The 19,699-nt window shown below is 44.3% G+C and overlaps 1 protein-coding gene across 2 annotated transcripts in view; it reads right to left on the bottom strand.

The window, feature by feature from the left end:
- Positions 1–19,475, bottom strand: part of BTBD3 (BTB domain containing 3) — a 30,155-nt gene extending 10,680 nt beyond the window's left edge. The window contains exons 1-4 of one of the 2 annotated variants that reach the window (XM_083607307.1): positions 19,327–19,475; positions 2,502–3,175; positions 1,871–1,961; positions 1,003–1,121 (exon numbers count right to left, since the gene is read on the bottom strand). In XM_083607307.1, coding sequence (XP_083463433.1) covers positions 1,003–1,121; positions 1,871–1,961; positions 2,502–2,827 — 536 coding nt within the window. In that variant the 5' untranslated portion in view covers positions 2,828–3,175; positions 19,327–19,475. The remainder of the gene's footprint in view (positions 1–1,002; positions 1,122–1,870; positions 1,962–2,501; positions 3,176–19,326) is intronic. The other variant, XM_083607308.1, reaches the window with a different exon arrangement.
- Between the last annotated feature and the right edge of the window lie 224 nt (positions 19,476–19,699).

Here is a 19,699-nt window from a genome sequence, read left to right as displayed (position 1 = left end):
ATTTCAGAAGTTTACAGTATCATCAGAAGCTGCGCTTATCAGGAATAAAAAGGAATTGTGTCATTAGAAAAAGGGGTAGCACAAACAAATGCAGACCTGGTTCATCTGTAATGCTAAGCCAACTCATGGTTTATTGGGAATGAGGAAACGTGTGAGATCTCAGAGTGAAGATTGTGTCCCATGGTTCGCCTTGCACCAGACAAACCACCCGCTGCAACCAAGGTTTGTTCTTGCTTTGCCATGCATTGTATCTCTGAAGTGAGTCAAACCATGACCCTGGATCGTGGAAGGAAGACTAAGCCAAACCATGGCTTAGCCCCAGGAAGCATGACAGCAGCAAGACTGAGATAGGATTGTTGAGGCTGTGATCTTCACTCTGGAGACTTGCATGCTTGCTCAGATGTGCTAAGCCATGGTTTGGCTTGGTGTTGCATCTAAAACAGGCAACAGTATATTAGTAGTTTGGAATCTTTCCATTTCACCCTGTTTTAAAGCTCTTCCTTTTTATATTCAATTCTTTATAAAGTATATGAAAAAGCAGCTTGACCAATGTGACCTGCTGACTAAATAAATATGCAGGAGATGGAGGCGGGGAAGGGAAGTGAGGGGTTATTATTAATAAAACAACAACAACAAAACAACAACAACAATACCCCACCCATCTGGCTGGGTTTCCCCAGCCACTCTGAGCAGATAACAGCATATCTAAAAACATAAAACATGAAGCGTTAAAAACCTCCCGATACAGGGCTGCCTTCAGATGTCTTCTAAAAGTTGTTTAATTCTTTATCTCTTTGACATCTGAAGGAAGGGAGGGATAAATAAAATATTCATTTTTAAAAGTCCTATAATTAACACACAACTACAGACACCGTATCCATAAGCTAATGAGTGCGTTTGCACATCAATTCTTTCTTTATGACAATGCCTAACTTTTTAACTATGGCATTACTAGATCAAGTACAAACAAATTCACTTCCAGCAATGAAGAAGGATGCTTACTTCAGCATAGCGAGGAAAGCAGCAGGCTCCACATCTGGTATACGGATTTCATCTTTGTCCTCAGCAAGCTCTCCATAAAACATTGCATGGAATACAGAGCTTCCAACAGCTAAGACATACTGTTCAAAAAGGGAAATATTATTTCATGCTTTAGAACAAAATTCATCGCCAACAGAAAAGCAGAAATGTGGCAGCGCCACAGGGAGCATTAAGAATGAAGCCATGAAGGCAACCAACAGTAATGAGAGAGCATGGCATGGCTTCACTTTGCACTCTAAATTTTTAAAGCAAAACTCACTAAGGGAATCCTGGAGAAACCCCATCCACAACCCTTGAACAGACTGCTATTCTAATACATTGCTATCCCCACTGGGAGGCAGTGTGTTGCAGTGTTTCAGAATGTTATATGTGGAGGCCTGAGATCAAATTCCCACTTATGGGGTGACTTTGGACCAGCCGCCGTCTCAGCATAACCTACTTCACAGGGTTGTTGTGAGTTTTTAAAAGGAGGGCAGATTGGTGGAAGGATAGGATAATAATGTCATAAATCAGTAAAACAAGATTTTGGAGGGGGTAATATTGTACTGCACAGTTGAGGAACATGTTGAACTACAACTCCCATGCCCAACGGCTAGCATGGCTGGGAACTGTGGTCCAGACACAGATTTTCCCAACCTTGTATTACAGTAGCAAAGATATTTAACTGGAGGGGAAACTGCTAAAGCATTTCACCAGGCAAAGATGCTTAAAAGCTTCCATAATTATGTCAGTTCCAGAACCCAAGCCTCCCACACTAAGTTACAATGGCAACGGTTGATGTTCCCCTTGCTTTTCCCATGTCAGATCTAGTAATGCAGCTGTTGCTTACTTTGTGTCCTGGCAACCGCTGGGTCCCACCTGGTGGACCAACCACAAAATGAACATCTGCCATCAAGTCATTGTTGAACATTACTGCATTTCTACAAACAGAGGCAATAAGTTATTTTAGAGTTTCAGCATCCCATACATGCAATTCAGCTCCTTATAATGTTACAATCTTTCAAGAGCAACCAAGAAAACACACAAAGAGAGAAAGAAAATAGTCCTTTTTGAAAAAAGCAGAACAGATTTTAAATGACTTTAATAATCATTAAATGTACCAAGGTATGGCCTTTTTTTAATAAAAAAAGTATGACACTGCAAGAAAAACTTAGCAAGAACTTTTGTAAAAGTAAAAATGCTAAACTGTGTGATCAAATACGAAGATTAATATGGCGTGAATGTGCCTTCATGAGAGAAGAATGCCTAAGAGGTTAAATCAAGGCAGCTTGCATGCAAAAATATTCTTCATTATCAGGAGAAAAAATAACAACTGCACAAGGGGAAAGTAAAAGCATTTCCCCTTCTTTGAGCACTGCCTAACGGGAAGGCATGCTGTTTGAAAAAAGGGCACACATCTCACTACAGATTGCCACTGAACTGAAAAGCACAATTAAGAAACCATTTCCCAACTTGCTTACCTTTCTCGGATGGTGGGGTACAGTCCTTGCCAGTTTGGAGCTGGGATGATGTTGTTGTTATTGATGTTTTGCTGGTGGTATTGCTGGACAGCAGTGGTGTTACTGTTCGCCGGCTTCTTTCGGGGGAAAATATCAGCAGCCATCTTCTTCTTCTTTTTAGTCTTCAAGGTAATGATTTCATAGCAAACTGGAGGTAACTTGCTGCTGCTGCCACCACTGCTACTGCTTGCCTTCTTGGAGCTTTTCTTGGACCTGTTCTTAACTGTCTCTGGAAGCATCAAGAAGAAGGTGAGACATTTCATGTTCTTTCCCTTGTCATCTACCATGAGTATCCTTGTCTGTGTAATCAGATAGCCTAACTACGTAGAACAGAGGCAAACAGAAGGTACCGAACACAGAGCTGCAAGGCTGAGATTGTGTGCTTCTTTTTCCAGCAAGGCAAGGTGACCTTTTTTCCAGGATGCTGAATTAAGATATTAGCTTTTTAAGTTTGATCCAGTACTTGATCTGTCAAACTCCTCCCCATCATGACTCCCAGCTTCATTTGCTTGCGAGAGAGCTTTGTTGTGTGGCAAAACAAAGTAGGAGAGCAAGATATGCTGCTGCTGCTGCTTGCTTGTCAGCTGGCGCGAGTTGTGTGTTGAATGGATCTGAGTGCAGGAGGTGTTAAAGCCCTGCAGATGGAGTCAGACAAGCAGCGTTCTGAGCCAATAGCTGAAGTCACAAAGAGCGATTGGACCAGCAGCACAGCGACACAGTGTGCATATAGCTCTAATTTTAAAGAGCTGGTGGCTGCACTCTCATTTAATGATCGGTTTAAGTAGAAAGGCAAACCGCTCGCACAAAGTAAATGATACAAATGTGTGTGTTTTCTATTGGTCCTTGGCTAATAATTTCCCCTTGAAGCCATACCAATTTTCAAACAGGAACATCATTTTAAAGAATCCAAGAAAATAAAAATGATTGTGCCTCACCACCAACAACAAAATCCCAAGAAACGTTTGCAAGCAAGGCAAAAAGGGAAGTGAACAATATACTGCATTTTTTCCTGTAAATTATTTCCCGTTATAACTGCAAATGTTAAATTGGATAAATTTAGTATCCAAATTAAAGCAGATTAACTTGCAGCATAAAAATGGACTGATACGGTTTAACAGTCGCTCTCCAGTGCAGTTTATACTCTGGAGCTTAATGAATAGAGATGAGGTCACCACATTAGCTTTTAACTCACTACGTTTCCTGAGAACATAACAGTCCTTGATAGACATCCCAAATCACTAAGCAAAGGCTAATTAGGCCAAATTACACCACTGGTGATTGCACAGTCACAGCAAAACTTCCATATGTGTACAAGAAATATACAATATCAAATTAGACAAATTTAAATTGTTTAAAGAGACAGACTTCTTGCATTTGAAAGGGTCTAAACTAAAGTAATTATGGTTTACTATGTGTTGGCATGTTGCTTAATGCATCCCACCAATTGGATGTGTTGTAAGTATAGGATCTGGTGTTAGTCCCCTCCCTGGCATAAAGGTGCAGCTCACCCCTTCCTTTAGAGCTTGGATCCAACTCTGCTTCCTGTATTAGTACATATACAGCTCCCCTCCCTCAAAGCAGAGTGAGTTGGGTGAGTAGGGAAGGGTATTGCAAGCACTTTGCACTGTACCCAAAGAGCTGGCAGGTTTCAAGCTTGCAGGATCTACTTTTATTTGCTAAATGTTTTTTGCTCTTTTTTTCTTTTTAAACCAAAGCACCAGGGTGCACCTGCCAGAGCTAGGAGAAAGAAAGAAAAATGATTTGGAGGGGCCGGCAAACACTGAGAATTAAGGAAGAGCGTGCCTCTGAGCATATTTGCTGAAGGTTCCCCCCCCCCCCATTATAAAAACTGAGCTTACAGTTCTTTTGCACAAAAAACACTTATACAGATTCTTCCACAAAAGCATTCTTAATTTCAGCAACCCTAGCGAATTATTTCTAAGACATTAATTATTTGCTATTGTTGACCACTAAAAGTCAAAAACCCACTCTCATCCACTGCAGACCTTCTAGAAATCTACCAGAAGACCCCAAATCTACCTTCTGCTCCTCCTGGGCTAGAGCATTCCTCTCTCGGCACAAGGCTGTGTTGGCAAATTTTTGAAATAAGGGTTCACTCAGTGGTACAGTACCAAGCTGGCATCTCACTTTCAAAACATGTTGTTCATAATACACCATCAGCATCACACAAAAAATTATAAGTTAAAAAGCCATCACTTTGGGGTTCCAGAAACAAGACGTCAAACAGGTTTCAAAACTAACCACTCTTTCTAGAAGCCTGCATCTCAAGAGTTGCCAGTTTGTTTCTGGTTAAACGTGAGCACTTCTGAAAACAGGTCAATGATGCAAAAAGGTGCCTGCTAATAGAATCATCTGAATGTGATAGCATGCAATCATCCTACAGAGGTGTACAACTAGAGTGGGGTATAAATTCCAGACACAGAAGAAGCTGTAGAAGTTGCACCGTAGCCTATCTGCCATCCTACCCACTAGCTGTAATTACGTGATAAAAAGTTGCCTGGAAATATTTAGCCTACAGTCTTGAGCTGCCAAGCGCATGCATTACGAACATGATGCCTGCACTTGAAAGATCCCATTCCTTTCTCTGTTCCACCTCCCATAGAGTTAAGCTTGAAATAAACATTTTTACTGTAGCCAATAGCAGGCTTCTTTGACACCTTCCTGCAACGCAGGGAGCAATTTCAGGTGTGTAGGGTGTGTGTGTGTGTTACACCTGGGAATGGAGAGCTAACACTTTTCAAGCCAAATTGCTGACAGAGGGGAGAGTGTGTGATAGCAGTGCATGTGTAACTGCGCTAGCTGTGTCAGTGTGGTGGCCACATCCGATTTTCTGGTTTGCAAATGTGCCCTTGGTCTCCAAAAGGCTGGAGCCCTCTGCGGGTGCACCATGGAGGCCAAAATACCACACAAATTAGAGATGGATAAGCAGTCCCACTCCATTGCCAGAGTTGCCCTGAAAACATTACCATTACTCAGCAGTGCCTTATGTACAACGCGAATAGTGCTGTGTCATACTACCATAATGCAAATCTTACGTCCTGCTGGTGCAGCACATGCTGAATGCCCCCCATCCTTGCAATTTTAGGAAGACTGCTTTGTATTACAGGGGTGTATGCATTTTTAGTAGGTTGGGCCTAAGTTCAAAGTTCTAAATATCTGGCAACATCCCTGAGCTCCTACAAGAATTACTGCATCAAATACTAAATCTGATTATGGGAGAGAGGAAGGAAACTTAACACTAGAAAGAATTCACTGGTTTTGGGGATGCCCCGTTTAAGACCCTACATGTGTTTGGTTTGGTTTGGTTTGGGGAGAGGAGAGACTTCAATTAACTTCAAGCCAAAGAGAGAGTTAATTTAAGATGGATTCAAAAAGGATCTGGTACTATACCTTGGAGGGCAAAATACATGGTTTGGAGAGTCAAAGGCTTGCAGAGAATGGATCTCTGATAAAAATGACAACTAAAAGCATAGCCAAATACCTTTTAGCTACAGTTCCACTCACACAGACCATGTTCCATATTTATTATTTATTTTATTTCTATATCACCCTTCATCTGAGGATCACAATATAAACAAAATATCTAGCCCATAAAATATTTTTCTTAGCCTTATATGGGTAGGCAGTCTTGGCTAGATTTTCTTAGCAAAAGCAAGGGTGCTGCATCAGTGGATGGTTTTGTTCAATCCAGAAATGTGTAATTATGTGTTATTAAACTGTTATATCTATCTATAGATATAAATATAGATATACAGATATAGATATAGTAAGGGTTGTCATGTCTTAAAATATTTACAAGTATTCCAATACAATAATTTTCTAATAAAGCTTTGAATATGCTTGAATATATGTTTTCATAGAATCATAGAATCATAGAGTTGGAAGAGACCACAAGGGCCATCGAGTCCAACCCCCTGCCAAGCAGGAAACACCATCAGAGCACTCCTGACATATGGTTGTCAAGCCTCTGCTTAAAGACCTCCAAAGGAGGAGACTCCACCACACTCCTTGGCAGCAAATTCCACTGTCGAACAGCTCTTACTGTCAGGAAGTTCTTCCTAATGTTTAGGTGGAATCTTCTTTCTTGTAGTTTGGAACCATTGCTCCGTGTCCGCTTCTCTGGAGCAGCAGAAAACAACCTTTCTCCCTCCTCTATGTGACATCCTTTTATATATTTGAACATGGCTATCATATCACCCCTTAACCTCCTCTTCTCCAGGCTAAACATGCCCAGCTCCCTTAGCCGTTCCTCATAAGGCATCGTTTCCAGGCCTCTGACCATTTTGGTTGCCCTCCTCTGGACACGTTCCAGTTTGTCAGTGTCCTTCTTGAACTGTGGTGCCCAGAACTGGACACAGTACTCCAGGTGAGGTCTGACCAGAGCAGAATACAGTGGCACTATTACTTCCCTTGATCTAGATGCTATACTCCTATTGATGCAGCCCAGAATTGCATTGGCTTTTTTAGCTGCCGCGTCACACTGTTGGCTCATGTCAAGTTTGTGGTCAACCAAGACTCCTAGATCCTTTTCACATGTACTGCTCTCAAGCCAGGTGTCACCCATCTTGTATTTGTGCCTCTCATTTTTTTTTGCCCAAGTGCAATACTTTACATTTCTCCCTGTTAAAATTCATCGTTTGTTTTGGCCCAGTTCTCTAATCTGTCAAGGTCGTTTTGAAGTGTGATCCTGTCCTCTGGGGTGTTAGCCACCCCTCCCAGTTTGGTGTCATCTGCAAATCTGATCAGGATGCCCCTGAGTCCATCATCCAAGTCGTTGATAAAGATGTGGAATAAGACCGGGCCCAAGACAGAACCCTGTGGCACCCCACTAGTCACTCTTCTCCAGGATGAAGAGGAACCATTGATGAGCACCCTTTGGGTTCGGTCAGTCAGCCAGTTACAAATCCACTGAGTGGTAGCATAGTCAAGACCGCATTTTACCAGCTTCTTTACAAGAATATCATGGGGCACCTTGTCAAATGCCTTGCTGAAATCAAGGTAGGCTACATCCACTGCGTTCCCTTCATCTACCAGGCTTGTAATTCTGTCAAAAAATGAGATCAGGTTCGTCTGACATGACTTATTTTTCAGAAATCCATGCTGAGTATTGGTGATCACAGCATTCCTTTCTAGGTGCTCACAGACTGTTTGCTTAATGATCTGCTCCAGAATCTTCCCTGGTATTGATGTCAGACTGACTGGGCGGTAATTATTTGGGTCCTCTCTTTTCCCCTTTTTGAAAATAGGGACAACATTTGCCCTCCTCCAGTCTGCCGGGACTTCGCCTGTTCTCCAGGAATTCTCAAAGATGACTGCCAGTGGTTCTGAGATCACATCTGCCAGTTCTTTTAATACTCTTGGATGCAGTTCATCTGGCCCTGGAGACTTGGAATACATCTAAACTAGCCAAGTATTCTTGTACTATCTCCTTAGTTATTCTGGGCTGTGTTTCCTCTGCTGAATCATTTGCTCCAAATTCTTTAGGTCGGGCATTGTTTTCTTTATCGGAGAAGACTGAGGCAAGGAAGGCATTGAGGAGTTCAGCCCTTTCTGTGTCCCCTGTTTGCATTTCACCATCTTCTCCTCTGAGTGACCCCACTGTTTCTTTGTTCTTCCTTTTGCTACGAACATACCCATAAAAGCCTTTTTTGTTGCTTTTAACCTCTCTAGCAAGCCTGAGTTCATTCTGTGCTTTAGCTTTTCTGACTTTGTGTCTACACGTGCTGGCTATTTGTTTGAATTCCTCTTTGGTGGTTTCCCCCCTTTTCCATTTTTTGTACACATCCTTTTTTAATCTTAACTCAGTTAAAAGTTCTTTAGATAGCCACCGTGGCTTCTTTAGGCACCTTCCATGTTTCCGTCTCATTGGTATTGCCTGAAGTTGTGCTTTTACTATCTCCCTCTTAACAAACTCCCAGCCATCATGAACTCCCTTTCCTTTTAGTATTACTGTCCATGGGATCTCACCCAGCACTTCCCTAAGTTTTATGAAGTCGGCTTTCTTAAAGTCAAGAAATTGAATCCTAGTATGCTTGGCTGCTCCTTTCCGCTGTATAGTAAACTTCAGAAGAGCATGATCACTCACGCCTAATGATCCTTCCACTTCTACCCCACTAACCAGGTCATCAACATTGCTTAGGACCAGATCTAAAATGGCTGTTCCTCTTGTTGCTTCTCCCACTTTCTGGACAATGAAGTTGTCTGCAAGGCCAGTGAGGAATCTGTTTGACCTTATGCTCTTGGCTGAGTTTGACATCCAACAAATATCCGGGTAATTGAAGTCCCCCGTTACTACTATCTCCCTTCCTTTTGCATGCTTGGCCATCTGTTCCAGGAAGGCATCATCTATGTCCTCCGTTTGGCTTGGGGATCTATAATAAACTCCCACAATGAGGTCACTTTTGAAAGAAAAGTGCACTTTATTTTTTTCCCTTTTCAAGTATTTCAGTTCAACTAATCTGGACTACTGTGTTTTTGTCCCAGTTATTCATACAGCATATGTAATTTGTTTACTAACTCTTAAGGCAAACATGATAAAGGAGATCTCCACTGATAAGGGCAAAGGGGGGAAATCACTTCTTTTTCTGCTTCTTTTTTTTACAGGAAAGCCCACACTGCTATAAGGCCAGTACATGATTGCCAGGAGCTTTCTGGGATTCCTTAGGTAGAAAGTCTTTCTCAGTTTAACTGTCTAGTGAATTCTGCCCCCAACCACAAAATAACTCTAAATAAGCCATTTGTGTGCGGTAGCATTTGGTTCCCTCTGTTCAGACTGACTTCCTCTTAGGCATCACTGTTCTTTTTTTAATTTGATCCTCATTCTGCTTCCTTCCTTTCCTGTATGTTCAGGCCTTCCCTAGCAACAGTGACCTCCTATAGGAATATCCACGTCACAGTTGGAAAACTAAAGTGTCACAAAGATGGAACCCTTCAGGACTGAAATTGCATATAGGACTAATTAGTGTACAGTCATTTTGTTCCACTAGACAGCTTTAAATGGAATGGAATAATATTTTAAGTTTCCCTGCTACGCTGTATGATTTTACCAGTATGGCAATACTTATTTTCCCACTGTGCATTTGACAAAATTACCAAGAAACGTTTAGAGTGCTAGCTATGCATAATTTGCTTCTTGACAATACAATTAAGGGGGAAACACCATGATTAATCTCGGAAACAAATACAGAGAAGTGCAGGTTTAGCCCTATATAACTCTATAATGGTTATTTTCATTAAGTACTTTAAAAAAGAAATAGCCATCTGTTTCATTTAGCCAAACAACAATGGAATTGTAATTTTCCAAATCATACAACCTTACACTAGTTAACACACTTAGCGAATGTATTCATTTCCAACATTAGAACATGACGGTAGATACACTTAAGACTATGCTACAAGTTTTGCCTACACTATGCTTAAGTTGCAGATTAATGTTGATTTGGCACAAATGCTCCTCATCTGCCCTATATTGATTTAATAGACATAATCTTGTGGTATTAATGACTGACTCCATTAAATCTTTAATTGCAGGGTATAACTTGCTCTTTGATTAATTGGTGGGGCTGACAACAACAGAACCTAGCAGCAGCCACCCACCATGTCAAAATGTTGGAAAGCAGGGTACCCCCACTGGTTCTATTTGGCTTCACCTCTTGCTATTTTCGTACCACTGAGTCATTATAAGAACTCTGTAATTTAAGAATTGGTGCCTGAGTTTGCTTAGTTTCCTCTTCCCTCCTTATCCCCTTTTCGTTTTGTGCTATGTCTTTTAGACTGTAAGTGTACAGGTGGGGAATTTCTTGTTTTTCGTGATTTTATATACCGTAATTTTCGCTCCAAAACACGCACTTTTTTGCTCCTAGAAAGTAAGGGAAAATGCCTGTGCGTGTTACAGAGTGAATGCACTTGACCGGAGCCATGGCTGCCGTCAGTCAAGCAAAGCGGGAGCCACTTGCAGGGCTTTGCACGGCTCTAGCTTTGCTTGCTTTACAGCCAGGAGGAGGGGGGGAGCCAAGGAGGAGAGAGGGAAGGAGAGCCATGGCAGCAAAGCGGGCAGCAGCCGCTTACACGCGAGGAGGGACAGACGGGAGCCATAGCGAGCTGGAAAAAGCGCCCCGTAGCCAGCAACAGCTGCTGCAGCCTCAGCTAGCAAAGGTCCGTGTGCTCTCTAAACGGAGCAATGAGGCTGCAGAGGGACGGCAGGGCACAGGAGGGCTCTGAGCCACGAGCGCAGTGAAAACCAGTAAAAAACTTTTTAAAAAGGCTGCTGGGGACAGAAGGGCACGGGATGAGGGAGAGGGGGAAATTACGATTCTCCCAGCGTCTCAGCTGATCTGCTGAGCAGGACTTGGGTTGCAGGGGATTCGCCATTAGCTGCGTAAAGCAGCAAAGAGGGAGAGAAGGAGCAAAGCGGGAGAGAAAAGGAGCTGCTTACACTGCTGTAAGTGGCTGCTGTCCGGTTGGCTCCTTTAAAGCAACAGTGCTCTTTCCCTCCCCCCTCAGCTCGCCGAAAAGCTCCTTTTCCACACACCCCACTCGAGCTCTTTCTCCCCTTAAACCCCTCTCCTGCATCATTAGCAGCATCCTTCTCCACCCACCCCACGCGTGTTCCTTCTCCCCTTAAACCCCTCTCCTGCATCATTAGCAGCATCCTTCTCCACCCACCCCACGCGTGTTCCTTCTCCCCTTAAACCCCTCTCCTGCATCATTAGCAGCATCCTTCTCTACACACCCCATGCGTGTTCCTTCTCCCCTTAAACCCCTCTCCTGCATTATTAGCAGCATCGTTCTCTACACACCCCATTCGTGTTCCTTCTCCCCTTAGACCCCTCGCCTGCATTATTAGCCGCATCCTTCTCCACACACCCCACGCGTGTTCCTTCTCCCCTTAAACCCCTCTTCTGCATCATTAGCAGCATCCTTCTCCACACACCCCACGCGTGTTCCTTCTTCCCTTAAACCCCTCTTCTGCATTATTAGCAGCATCCTTCTCCACACATCCCACACGTGCTCCTTGTCCCTTGAATGCTTTTCCTTCCCTCCCCACTTAAAGTGTGGTTACAAAGCACGGATCCAGATGGATCCTCAGGATTTTTGCACTGGGTCACCCCAAGTTCACCATCAGATCACATAGCATATCCATGGCTACAGCCTGCACCAAAAAACACACACGCACCCACTGTTTCATGGGGCTGCAATGGCGCAAAAACGTGGTTACAAAGCATGGATCCACATGGATCCTCAGGATTTTTGCATTGGGCTACCCCAAACTCACCGTCAGATCACGTCTGTGGCCACAGCATGAACCACAAAAATCATACATCCACTGTTTTGTTTAGAATATTTTTTTCTTGTTTTCTTCCTCTAAAAACTACGTGCGTGTTATGGTCAGGTGCGTGTTATAGAGCAAAAAATACGGTAAGCTGCTATGGGAGTTTTTTGGCAGAAAAGTTTGGTAGATATTGCTTTAAATAAATAAAGGAACTTATTAATTTTAAGGAGCAACTTCAGATGTGATTCATCAGAATGTCCCTATCCATTTGGATAAAAAGCTCGTCTTCTCGTGATCTACAACTGTTTCTTGTGGAAGCCATTGCTGTTAGTAAGCTTATAAGAAGCAAAGGGCTACTCACTTTATATTTTTCAAAGGACTGCTATGCTATCACTTGTCTTCTTGAATGTCTGGGAAATACAACCAGGCCTAGATAGATACAGATTTAAAATGCTTCCTGTGTGAATAAGCAGGGTAGCTGGTTATTCTTTTTTCAGAAAACTCTTCCCTTTATCATTTTCAGGTCTGCCTGATCCACAGTTCACTTAAACTAACAGCCCTTGGATTTGGGGGGGGGGGGGGGGACGACCAAATCTCGCACATAATCTGTCTTTTGCAGTAAAGCCGCAACCTACTAAAACTAAGATTCCTTTCTAACAGGCAGTTGCAAACCAAAGTTCATGCCACTACTTTCAAGTATGGATCTTCCTACGATACTGAGACGGTTTTGAGACATTTTAACGTTTCACTCAGGTGTGTTCAAGCATCCTCGCAAACACTGAAACCATGGGTGCAAGCAGGAGTCACATACAAGCCTCATCCCTAGTGTCACCAGGCATGCTGGTTCAGATCTTGGTGCAAATACCACAAAGGTTTGAAGGAAGTTTTGAACTGCACTCTGCTGATACCTCCCTGCTACCAGGAACCATGGTAAGAAAGGGCTCCAAATCAAGGGGAGTTTCCTAAGTGGGTTTATAGCAAAATGCACTTTAAATTCCCCTTCTAATCACACAAAGGTCTAAACAGGAGTCCACACATCTTGGAACACTGAGGGCAGGGCTTGCATATGCGAACATTCACATTCTCAAGTGAAACCCTGAAAAAACCCTAAATATCTAAATTCTTCTGTCGGGTGAAGAAACATTTAAACACGGTATTTCTTTGAGCAATGACTAATAACTTGCTGCGGAGCTGGCACTGTTACAGGCCCCACATAATACACATTCTGCAGCTGTAAGGTATTTTACTGTGGCAGCACCTACACTTTGGAACAGCACTCTCCCACTGTTGCTCCCCAGAAGTAATTAAGGCTTGGTATCATATAAATATTTAAATGAATTTAACCGACCAGTTTATAACCCTAGTTTATACTTTGAACTCTTATACAAGCAAGGAGTGGGGTTATGTCGATGACAGAAAATAAACCACACCCTGGTAATTACAAAAACAGCCCAAGAGTTCAGAACTAAATTGATTACATAGAATCTGGAAGCAGGGAACAACTGGAAGAAGAAAACAATGTAAACTGTTAGCAACACAGAACAGTGTTTGCCAGATGCAAGGAACATAACTTGCAATGCTGTTTTAGGTCTATAGCTGTACCCTTTGATTTCTGTGATAAGCCTGGGAAAGGTTCAGAAACAGGCGATCAAAATGATCAAAGGGGTGCAGCAACTTCTCAACAAAAAAAGTTTAAAACATTTGGGTCTTACTAAGTTTTGGGGGGAAATGTGTACTGCTGGGGTGCATGATAGGGGTGTATAAAATTATGCAGGGTGTCCCATCCACTTTGTCACATAAAATAAAATTACTATCAATTTTCTCCTCCTCTCATAAACACTAAAGCCAGGAGCTAGCGAACAAAGCTGCTGGAAGTTTGAGGACAGACAACTACTAATCATGATGGCTGTGTACGGTATCTGAGGTACTATGCCTCTGAATAAGGTAAAGTAAAAAGGGATAGGACCTCAGGATGGTTACATCCACTCAAAGGCAACTATGGGGTTGCAGCGCTCATCTCGCTTCAGGCCAAGGGAGCCGGTGTTTGTCCACAGACAGCCTTCCGGGACATGTAGCCATCATAACTAAACCGCTTCTGGTGCAATGGAACACCTGACGGGAACCAGAGCGCACAGAAACGCTGTTTACCTTCCCGCCACAGCAGTACCTATTTATCTACTTGCACCGGTGTGCTTCCAAACTGCTAGGTTGCAGGAGCTGGGACAGAGCAATATGAGCTCACCTCGTCATGGGGATTCAAACCGCCGACCTTTTGATCAGCAAGCCCAAGTGATTCAGTGGTTTAGACCACAGCGCCGACCGTGTCCCAAACCTGTGAATACCACTTGCTGGGAACTGCAAGTAGGGAGAGTGCTCTTGCACTTATGTCCTGCTTATGGGCTTCCCAGGGACATCTTGTTCACCACTGTGGGGACAGGATTCTGGCCTAGATGGACCTTTGGTTTGATCCAGCAGGGCTTTTCTTATGTTCCTAAGTTTGAATATGTGAACATCCACTAAATTTATTTATTTTTTGGATGCAAAGAGATTAAATACTGCCCTAGTTCATTATAAGTTGCTTTTCAATTTTACCAGGCACCACGGACCTAGCTTTAAAATGCCACGAGCAATGCAAATGTGACAGTTGGACTCCTTTAACATGCAGGTGAAAGCCTTTGCTTCATATTAACTTCATAATTTCAGGAAATTAGCAAGATTCCAATTTGCATAAATCTTCCCCATTTGTGGATGTTTTGTTCTGACTGAATGCTCTCAAGGCACGATGAATATCAAGCAGAATTTTCATTTGAAAAACTAGATTTGTAAAATATAGATCTATTATTGAATTTTTTAATATTTTAGTCATAATCTGCCTATTAATTCATTTATGAGCCAATATTTTTACTGCAATTCTTTGCCTACCTCTTTCCATTTTAAAAGTGTGTACTCCATATTCATGGCTTAGCAAGGAACAATGTGTTTGGTTTTCTTAACACCCTCTGTTTCCAAATGAATAGTCGTCCCCCCCACACCAGTAAGAGACAGCTCTCTGGGAGTAAGAAACAAACTATTTATTAATACAATCTATATGACAAGCAGAGAGCAGTGTGCGCAGTTTAATCACTGGTGGGACCTACAAGGAAGTGGTGACATGACTGGCAGAACAATAAATATGTATTTAGTCAAGGCCTTGTTAAGTTCTTTTGGCTGCTACGTACACACTACTTCGGCATTATTCTTTATTATCAACATAAATAATAATAATGTAGCATAAATCTTTAGAATCCTACTTTAAGAACCATAAACATGCCAGTGCATGAATTCAATCCATGTGTCTCTTACAACTGATGGGAAAACATGCTGGTGGAGGAATAAAAGATGCTGGAAGTTTCTCAAGGTGTCTTGGATTTGCCAAGCCAAGCTGCTTCCTATAGACAGGGGTACCCAAGGGCCAACCAGATACCTAGATTTCAGATTTCTAACACCAGGCTCAAGACTGGAGGAGGGAGGGTTCTCTAATGTGGCTGACTATCTGATGACTTCCTGCTCTTTCAAACACTTCCCTGAGATATAAATGCATGCACGCACACAAGGGCCGTAGGATACCCCAACAAAAGAAACCTACCAATATGCAAGGTTATGCTGTAACCCCCTCTGGGGAAAAGAAAGGCACTTATAATAAAGATGCAATCCAATACCCACTTACTTTGGATTAAGCCTCACTAAATGCAATTGTACTTGCTTCCAAGTAGACAGAGGTAGGATTGCACTGCAAGTTACTTAAATTGGAAAACTGCACCACATTCATTTCATGTTTACTGCCCTAGTGACTAGCAATGTACCAACCATCCAAAGATTTTGAGGCAGCATTGAAAACACTGAGAACTTTTTTCAGAAGTTGTTCTCACTGGTTTTTTCACTTGAACAACAGCTCAAACATACCATTCATATATATATATTATTGACTGTCATTTCAACAACTTGAATAATGCCAATTTGGTTTAAGAACATGGATGAATTTCATATCCTCCACCATAAAAGGATATACTGCTTCTCAGTAGTGGGACACGGCCTATTCCAAGCTGGGGAAGTGGGTTCTCTGCAAAAATGCTCACGGCCCCCTCCACCTTTCCCCAGTGGGAAAACATCCCTGCCACACTGCCCAGAGGGAGACGCAAAGCATTTAAAGGCAACAGCTGCCACCACTCACTGCTTGCTCACCTGAATGAACAACAGAGGCAGTTGCAGGAAGCAGAAGCTGTCACCTCTGCTCTCTCTCTCTTTAGGAGGTACAGCAGTTAGGTCTGTGCATCATGGACTTAGGTCTTCTCCACCCAGAAGCAAAGAGCAAATGGGCAGAAACTGCAGTTGCGCCTTCTCTTTGAACTCCCTATGCTGCTTACATGCCTTAGTGGGCAACGCAGCAGTGAAGAAACCTGGAAGAAGAAGCCGCTGTCCTTGTTCACTTTCTATCTCTGGGTGATAAAGTCCTTGGGATTATCTGCCACATCAACCAGGAGAAGACAGCCAGTGTATGGAGGCAGCTGACAAAGCAGCAGAGGCAATACAGTGGTACCTCTGGACGCGACAGGTTCCGTTCCGGAGCCCCGTTCACATCCTGAAGCGAACGCAACCCGCGTCTGTGCGTGCGCAGGTTGCGATTCGCCGTGTCTGCGCATGTCATTTTGAGCGTCTGCGCGTGCGGCGAAACCCGAAGAAACGAGTTCCATTACTTCTGGGTCGCCGCAGAGCACAACCCGAAAACTCTCAACCCAAAGCTACTTTAACCCGAGGTATGACTGTAGCTGCGCAAAATATGGTCTGAAGCTCAACATCAAAAAAACAAAGATCATGGCCACTGCTCCCATCACCTCCTGGCAAATAGAAGGGGAAGAAATGGAGGCAGTGAGAGATTTTACTTTCTTGGGCTCCATGATCACTGCAGATGGTGACAGCAGCCACAAAATTAAAAGACGCCTGCTTCTTGGGAGAAAAGCAATGACAAACCTAGACAGCATCTTTAAAAGCAGAGACATCACCTTGCCAACAAAGGTCCGTATAGTAAAAGCTATGGTTTTCCCAGTAGTGATGTATGGAAGTGAGAGCTGGACCATAAAGAAGGCTGATCGCCGAAGAATTGATGCTTTTGAAATATGGTGCTGGAGGAGACTCTGGAGAGTCACATGGACTGCAAGAAGATCAAACCTATCCATTCTTAAGGGAATCAGCCCTGAGTGCTCACTGGAAGGACAGATCGTGAAGCTGAGGCTCCAATACTTTGGCCACCTCATGAGAAGAGAAGACTCCCTGGAAAAGACCCTGATGCTGGGAAAGATGGAGGGCACAAGGAGAAGGGGACGACAGAGGACAAGATGGTTGGATAGCGTTCTCGTAGCTACCAGCATGAGTTTGACCCAAATGCGGGAGGCAGTGGAAGACAGGAGTGCCTGGCGTGCTCTGGTCCATGGGGTCACGAAGAGTCGAACACGACTAAACGACTAAACAACAACATGACTGTAGCTGCTGCCATCACAGCAATGTGGTTAGTTGTGTTGTGCCAGTCAGAAACAGAATAATAACAATAATTTTATTATTTATACCCCGCCCATCTGGGCAGCTCCCAACAGAACACTAAAAACAGAATAAAATTTCAACCATTAAAAACTTCCCTAAACAGGGCTGCCTTCAGATGTCTTCTAAAAGTCAGATAGTTGTTTATTTCCTTGACATCTGATTGGATGTTCCACAGGGCGGGCACCACTACCGAGAAGGCCCTCTGCCTGGTTCCCTGTAACCTCACTTCTGACGGTGAGGGAATTGCCAGAAGGCCCTCAGCGCTGGACCTCAGTGTCCAGGCAGAACAACGGGGGTGTAAATGCTTCAGGAGCAACAGAAAGCAACTGAGAGGCAGAAGTGACCCGAAGAACATAAACAGAGCCCTGCTGGACGAAGCCAATGGCCCATCTAGTCTAGCATCCTGTTTTCACAGTGGCCAACCAGATGTCTGTGGAAAACAAAGCCCAATACACCACATGGCGCAAGGGGACATGGCAAGCTCCCTGCTACCATTGCTCCCTGTGAGCAGCAGGTACCTCTGCTCCCCTGCCTCTAAGGCAAGGGGCTGTCCTGGGCCCAATCCCCAGCACTCCAGAGGCAGACGATGCGGAAGAAGGAGGCAGACAAGCAGAGATGGCTCCTGCTTTGACCTGCCACATGCCCACCTGCTTTGCACTCCCAGAAGGCTGCTACTTCTCAATGGCAGCTAGTGAGTGCTGCAGGGGTTTCTGCAGCGCCAACCCCCAGTACCTCCCCTGCGGAGCTGCTGCCAGTCAGCATATACAAAAGTTAGATGGGCCAGTGGTTAAATGTCTTACAAGGCAAGTTCCTACCAGTGGTAAATCATCGCTTCTGAAGTTATAGTACATTTAGCAACATATGCATATAAATCCCTTAATGTTAAGCATTATTATTATTAAGTAGCATGTCAAGGAGAAAGCTGCAGCCTTTGCCTTTTTCGGACTAGCTGCACACACAGTGACCGATCTCTCATTGGTCCAAGTCTTAACTGGCAAAAACCTTCCTCCAGGCAAGAGAACAAAAGTTTGTGTACCAAGCTAAAACATTCATTTTCAATCAGCAGATAGGAATGGGATAGTTGTAATCTAGCTTTCTCCCGGATAGAGCTTTCTGCTTGTAAGAAATTGTGTGTGCATGTGTCTGCAAATCCTATGTATACTTGCTCACAAAGTCCCACTGAAAGCAATGGGACTTGGCTTCCTACTTGCAGGAAATTGTGAGTGCATGACTGCAATCCTATATGCCTGGGGAAGGAAGTCCAATTGAACTAAACGGAACTTGCTTCTGAGCAGACAACCCCAGCTTTCTACTTGCAAGAAATTGCATGTTTGTGTCTGCAAATCCTACGCATACTTGCCCAGGAAGTCCCACTGAATGCAACGGCCCTTGGCTTCCTACTTGCAAGAAATTGTGCGTGTATGGCTGCAATCTTTTCCCCCCCGGAGGGAGGAAGTCCCACCGAACTGAATGGGACTTGCTTCTGAGCAGGCATCCCCAGGATTGCAGAAAGGGAGGAGGGTGGGGGAAGCAGAGAGTTATCTCATCACTCGGGATCCCCACCTGCGGCCTGAGGTCGATCGGATTTAGGAGGAAAAACTAGGCCAAAACCTTTAAAAAAGAAGCAGTACAGCAAGGAGGGGGTGGAAGAGAATAATAATATGTGCCAAGGGAGAGGGAGGGATATCCCCATCGCACCCGAACTGCGGAAGGCCCGGCCCGTCTCATTCCAACCCCCACCCGAGGTAGGACCCGGCGCCTCTCGCTTGCCCCGCTGCTAATCCAGCTTCCCCCAGCCCCAGACCCGCCATTCCTCGGCGGCCAGGGCCGGGCCTCTCTTCCCGCCGCACCGGGGCCTTCCCGAGGGAGGGCCTGCAGGGCGACGGAAGGAGAAGCCGAGCCCGGTCCCGGGCCACCTACCATCGCTGCCCCCTCCGTCCTCCTCTATCCGTCGCGGGCGGCGGCGGCGCAGCGGCTGAGGCGGGTCGCCTCCCCTCGAAGCTGAGGAGGAGACGGCCGGGTAAGGGACGGCGGGGCCGGGCCGCGGGAGCGCGCCCGCCGCCCCACGTGCGCGCTCCCGGCGCTGGGAGGGAAAAAGAGCGGGAAAACCTGTGAGGAGGAGAAGCGCGCGATATAAAAACGGCGGCTGCGTCGTGTGAACGCGCTCGACCCCAAACAACAAAGCAACCCCACGACCCAAAAAGCGTGTGGCTTCGTGGCCGTTAGAAGTGTTCGTTTCCTTTAAAAAAACATATTATTTTGCGTTTGAATGATTTTCCGTTACAAACGAACA

Source organism: Podarcis filfolensis (assembly GCF_964270895.1).
Source record: "Podarcis filfolensis genome assembly, chromosome: 3".
Classification (NCBI taxonomy): Eukaryota; Metazoa; Chordata; class Lepidosauria; order Squamata; family Lacertidae; genus Podarcis; species Podarcis filfolensis.
The sequence above is the reverse complement of the archived record's forward strand: the minus strand, read 5'-3'. Positions and strand labels throughout refer to the sequence as shown.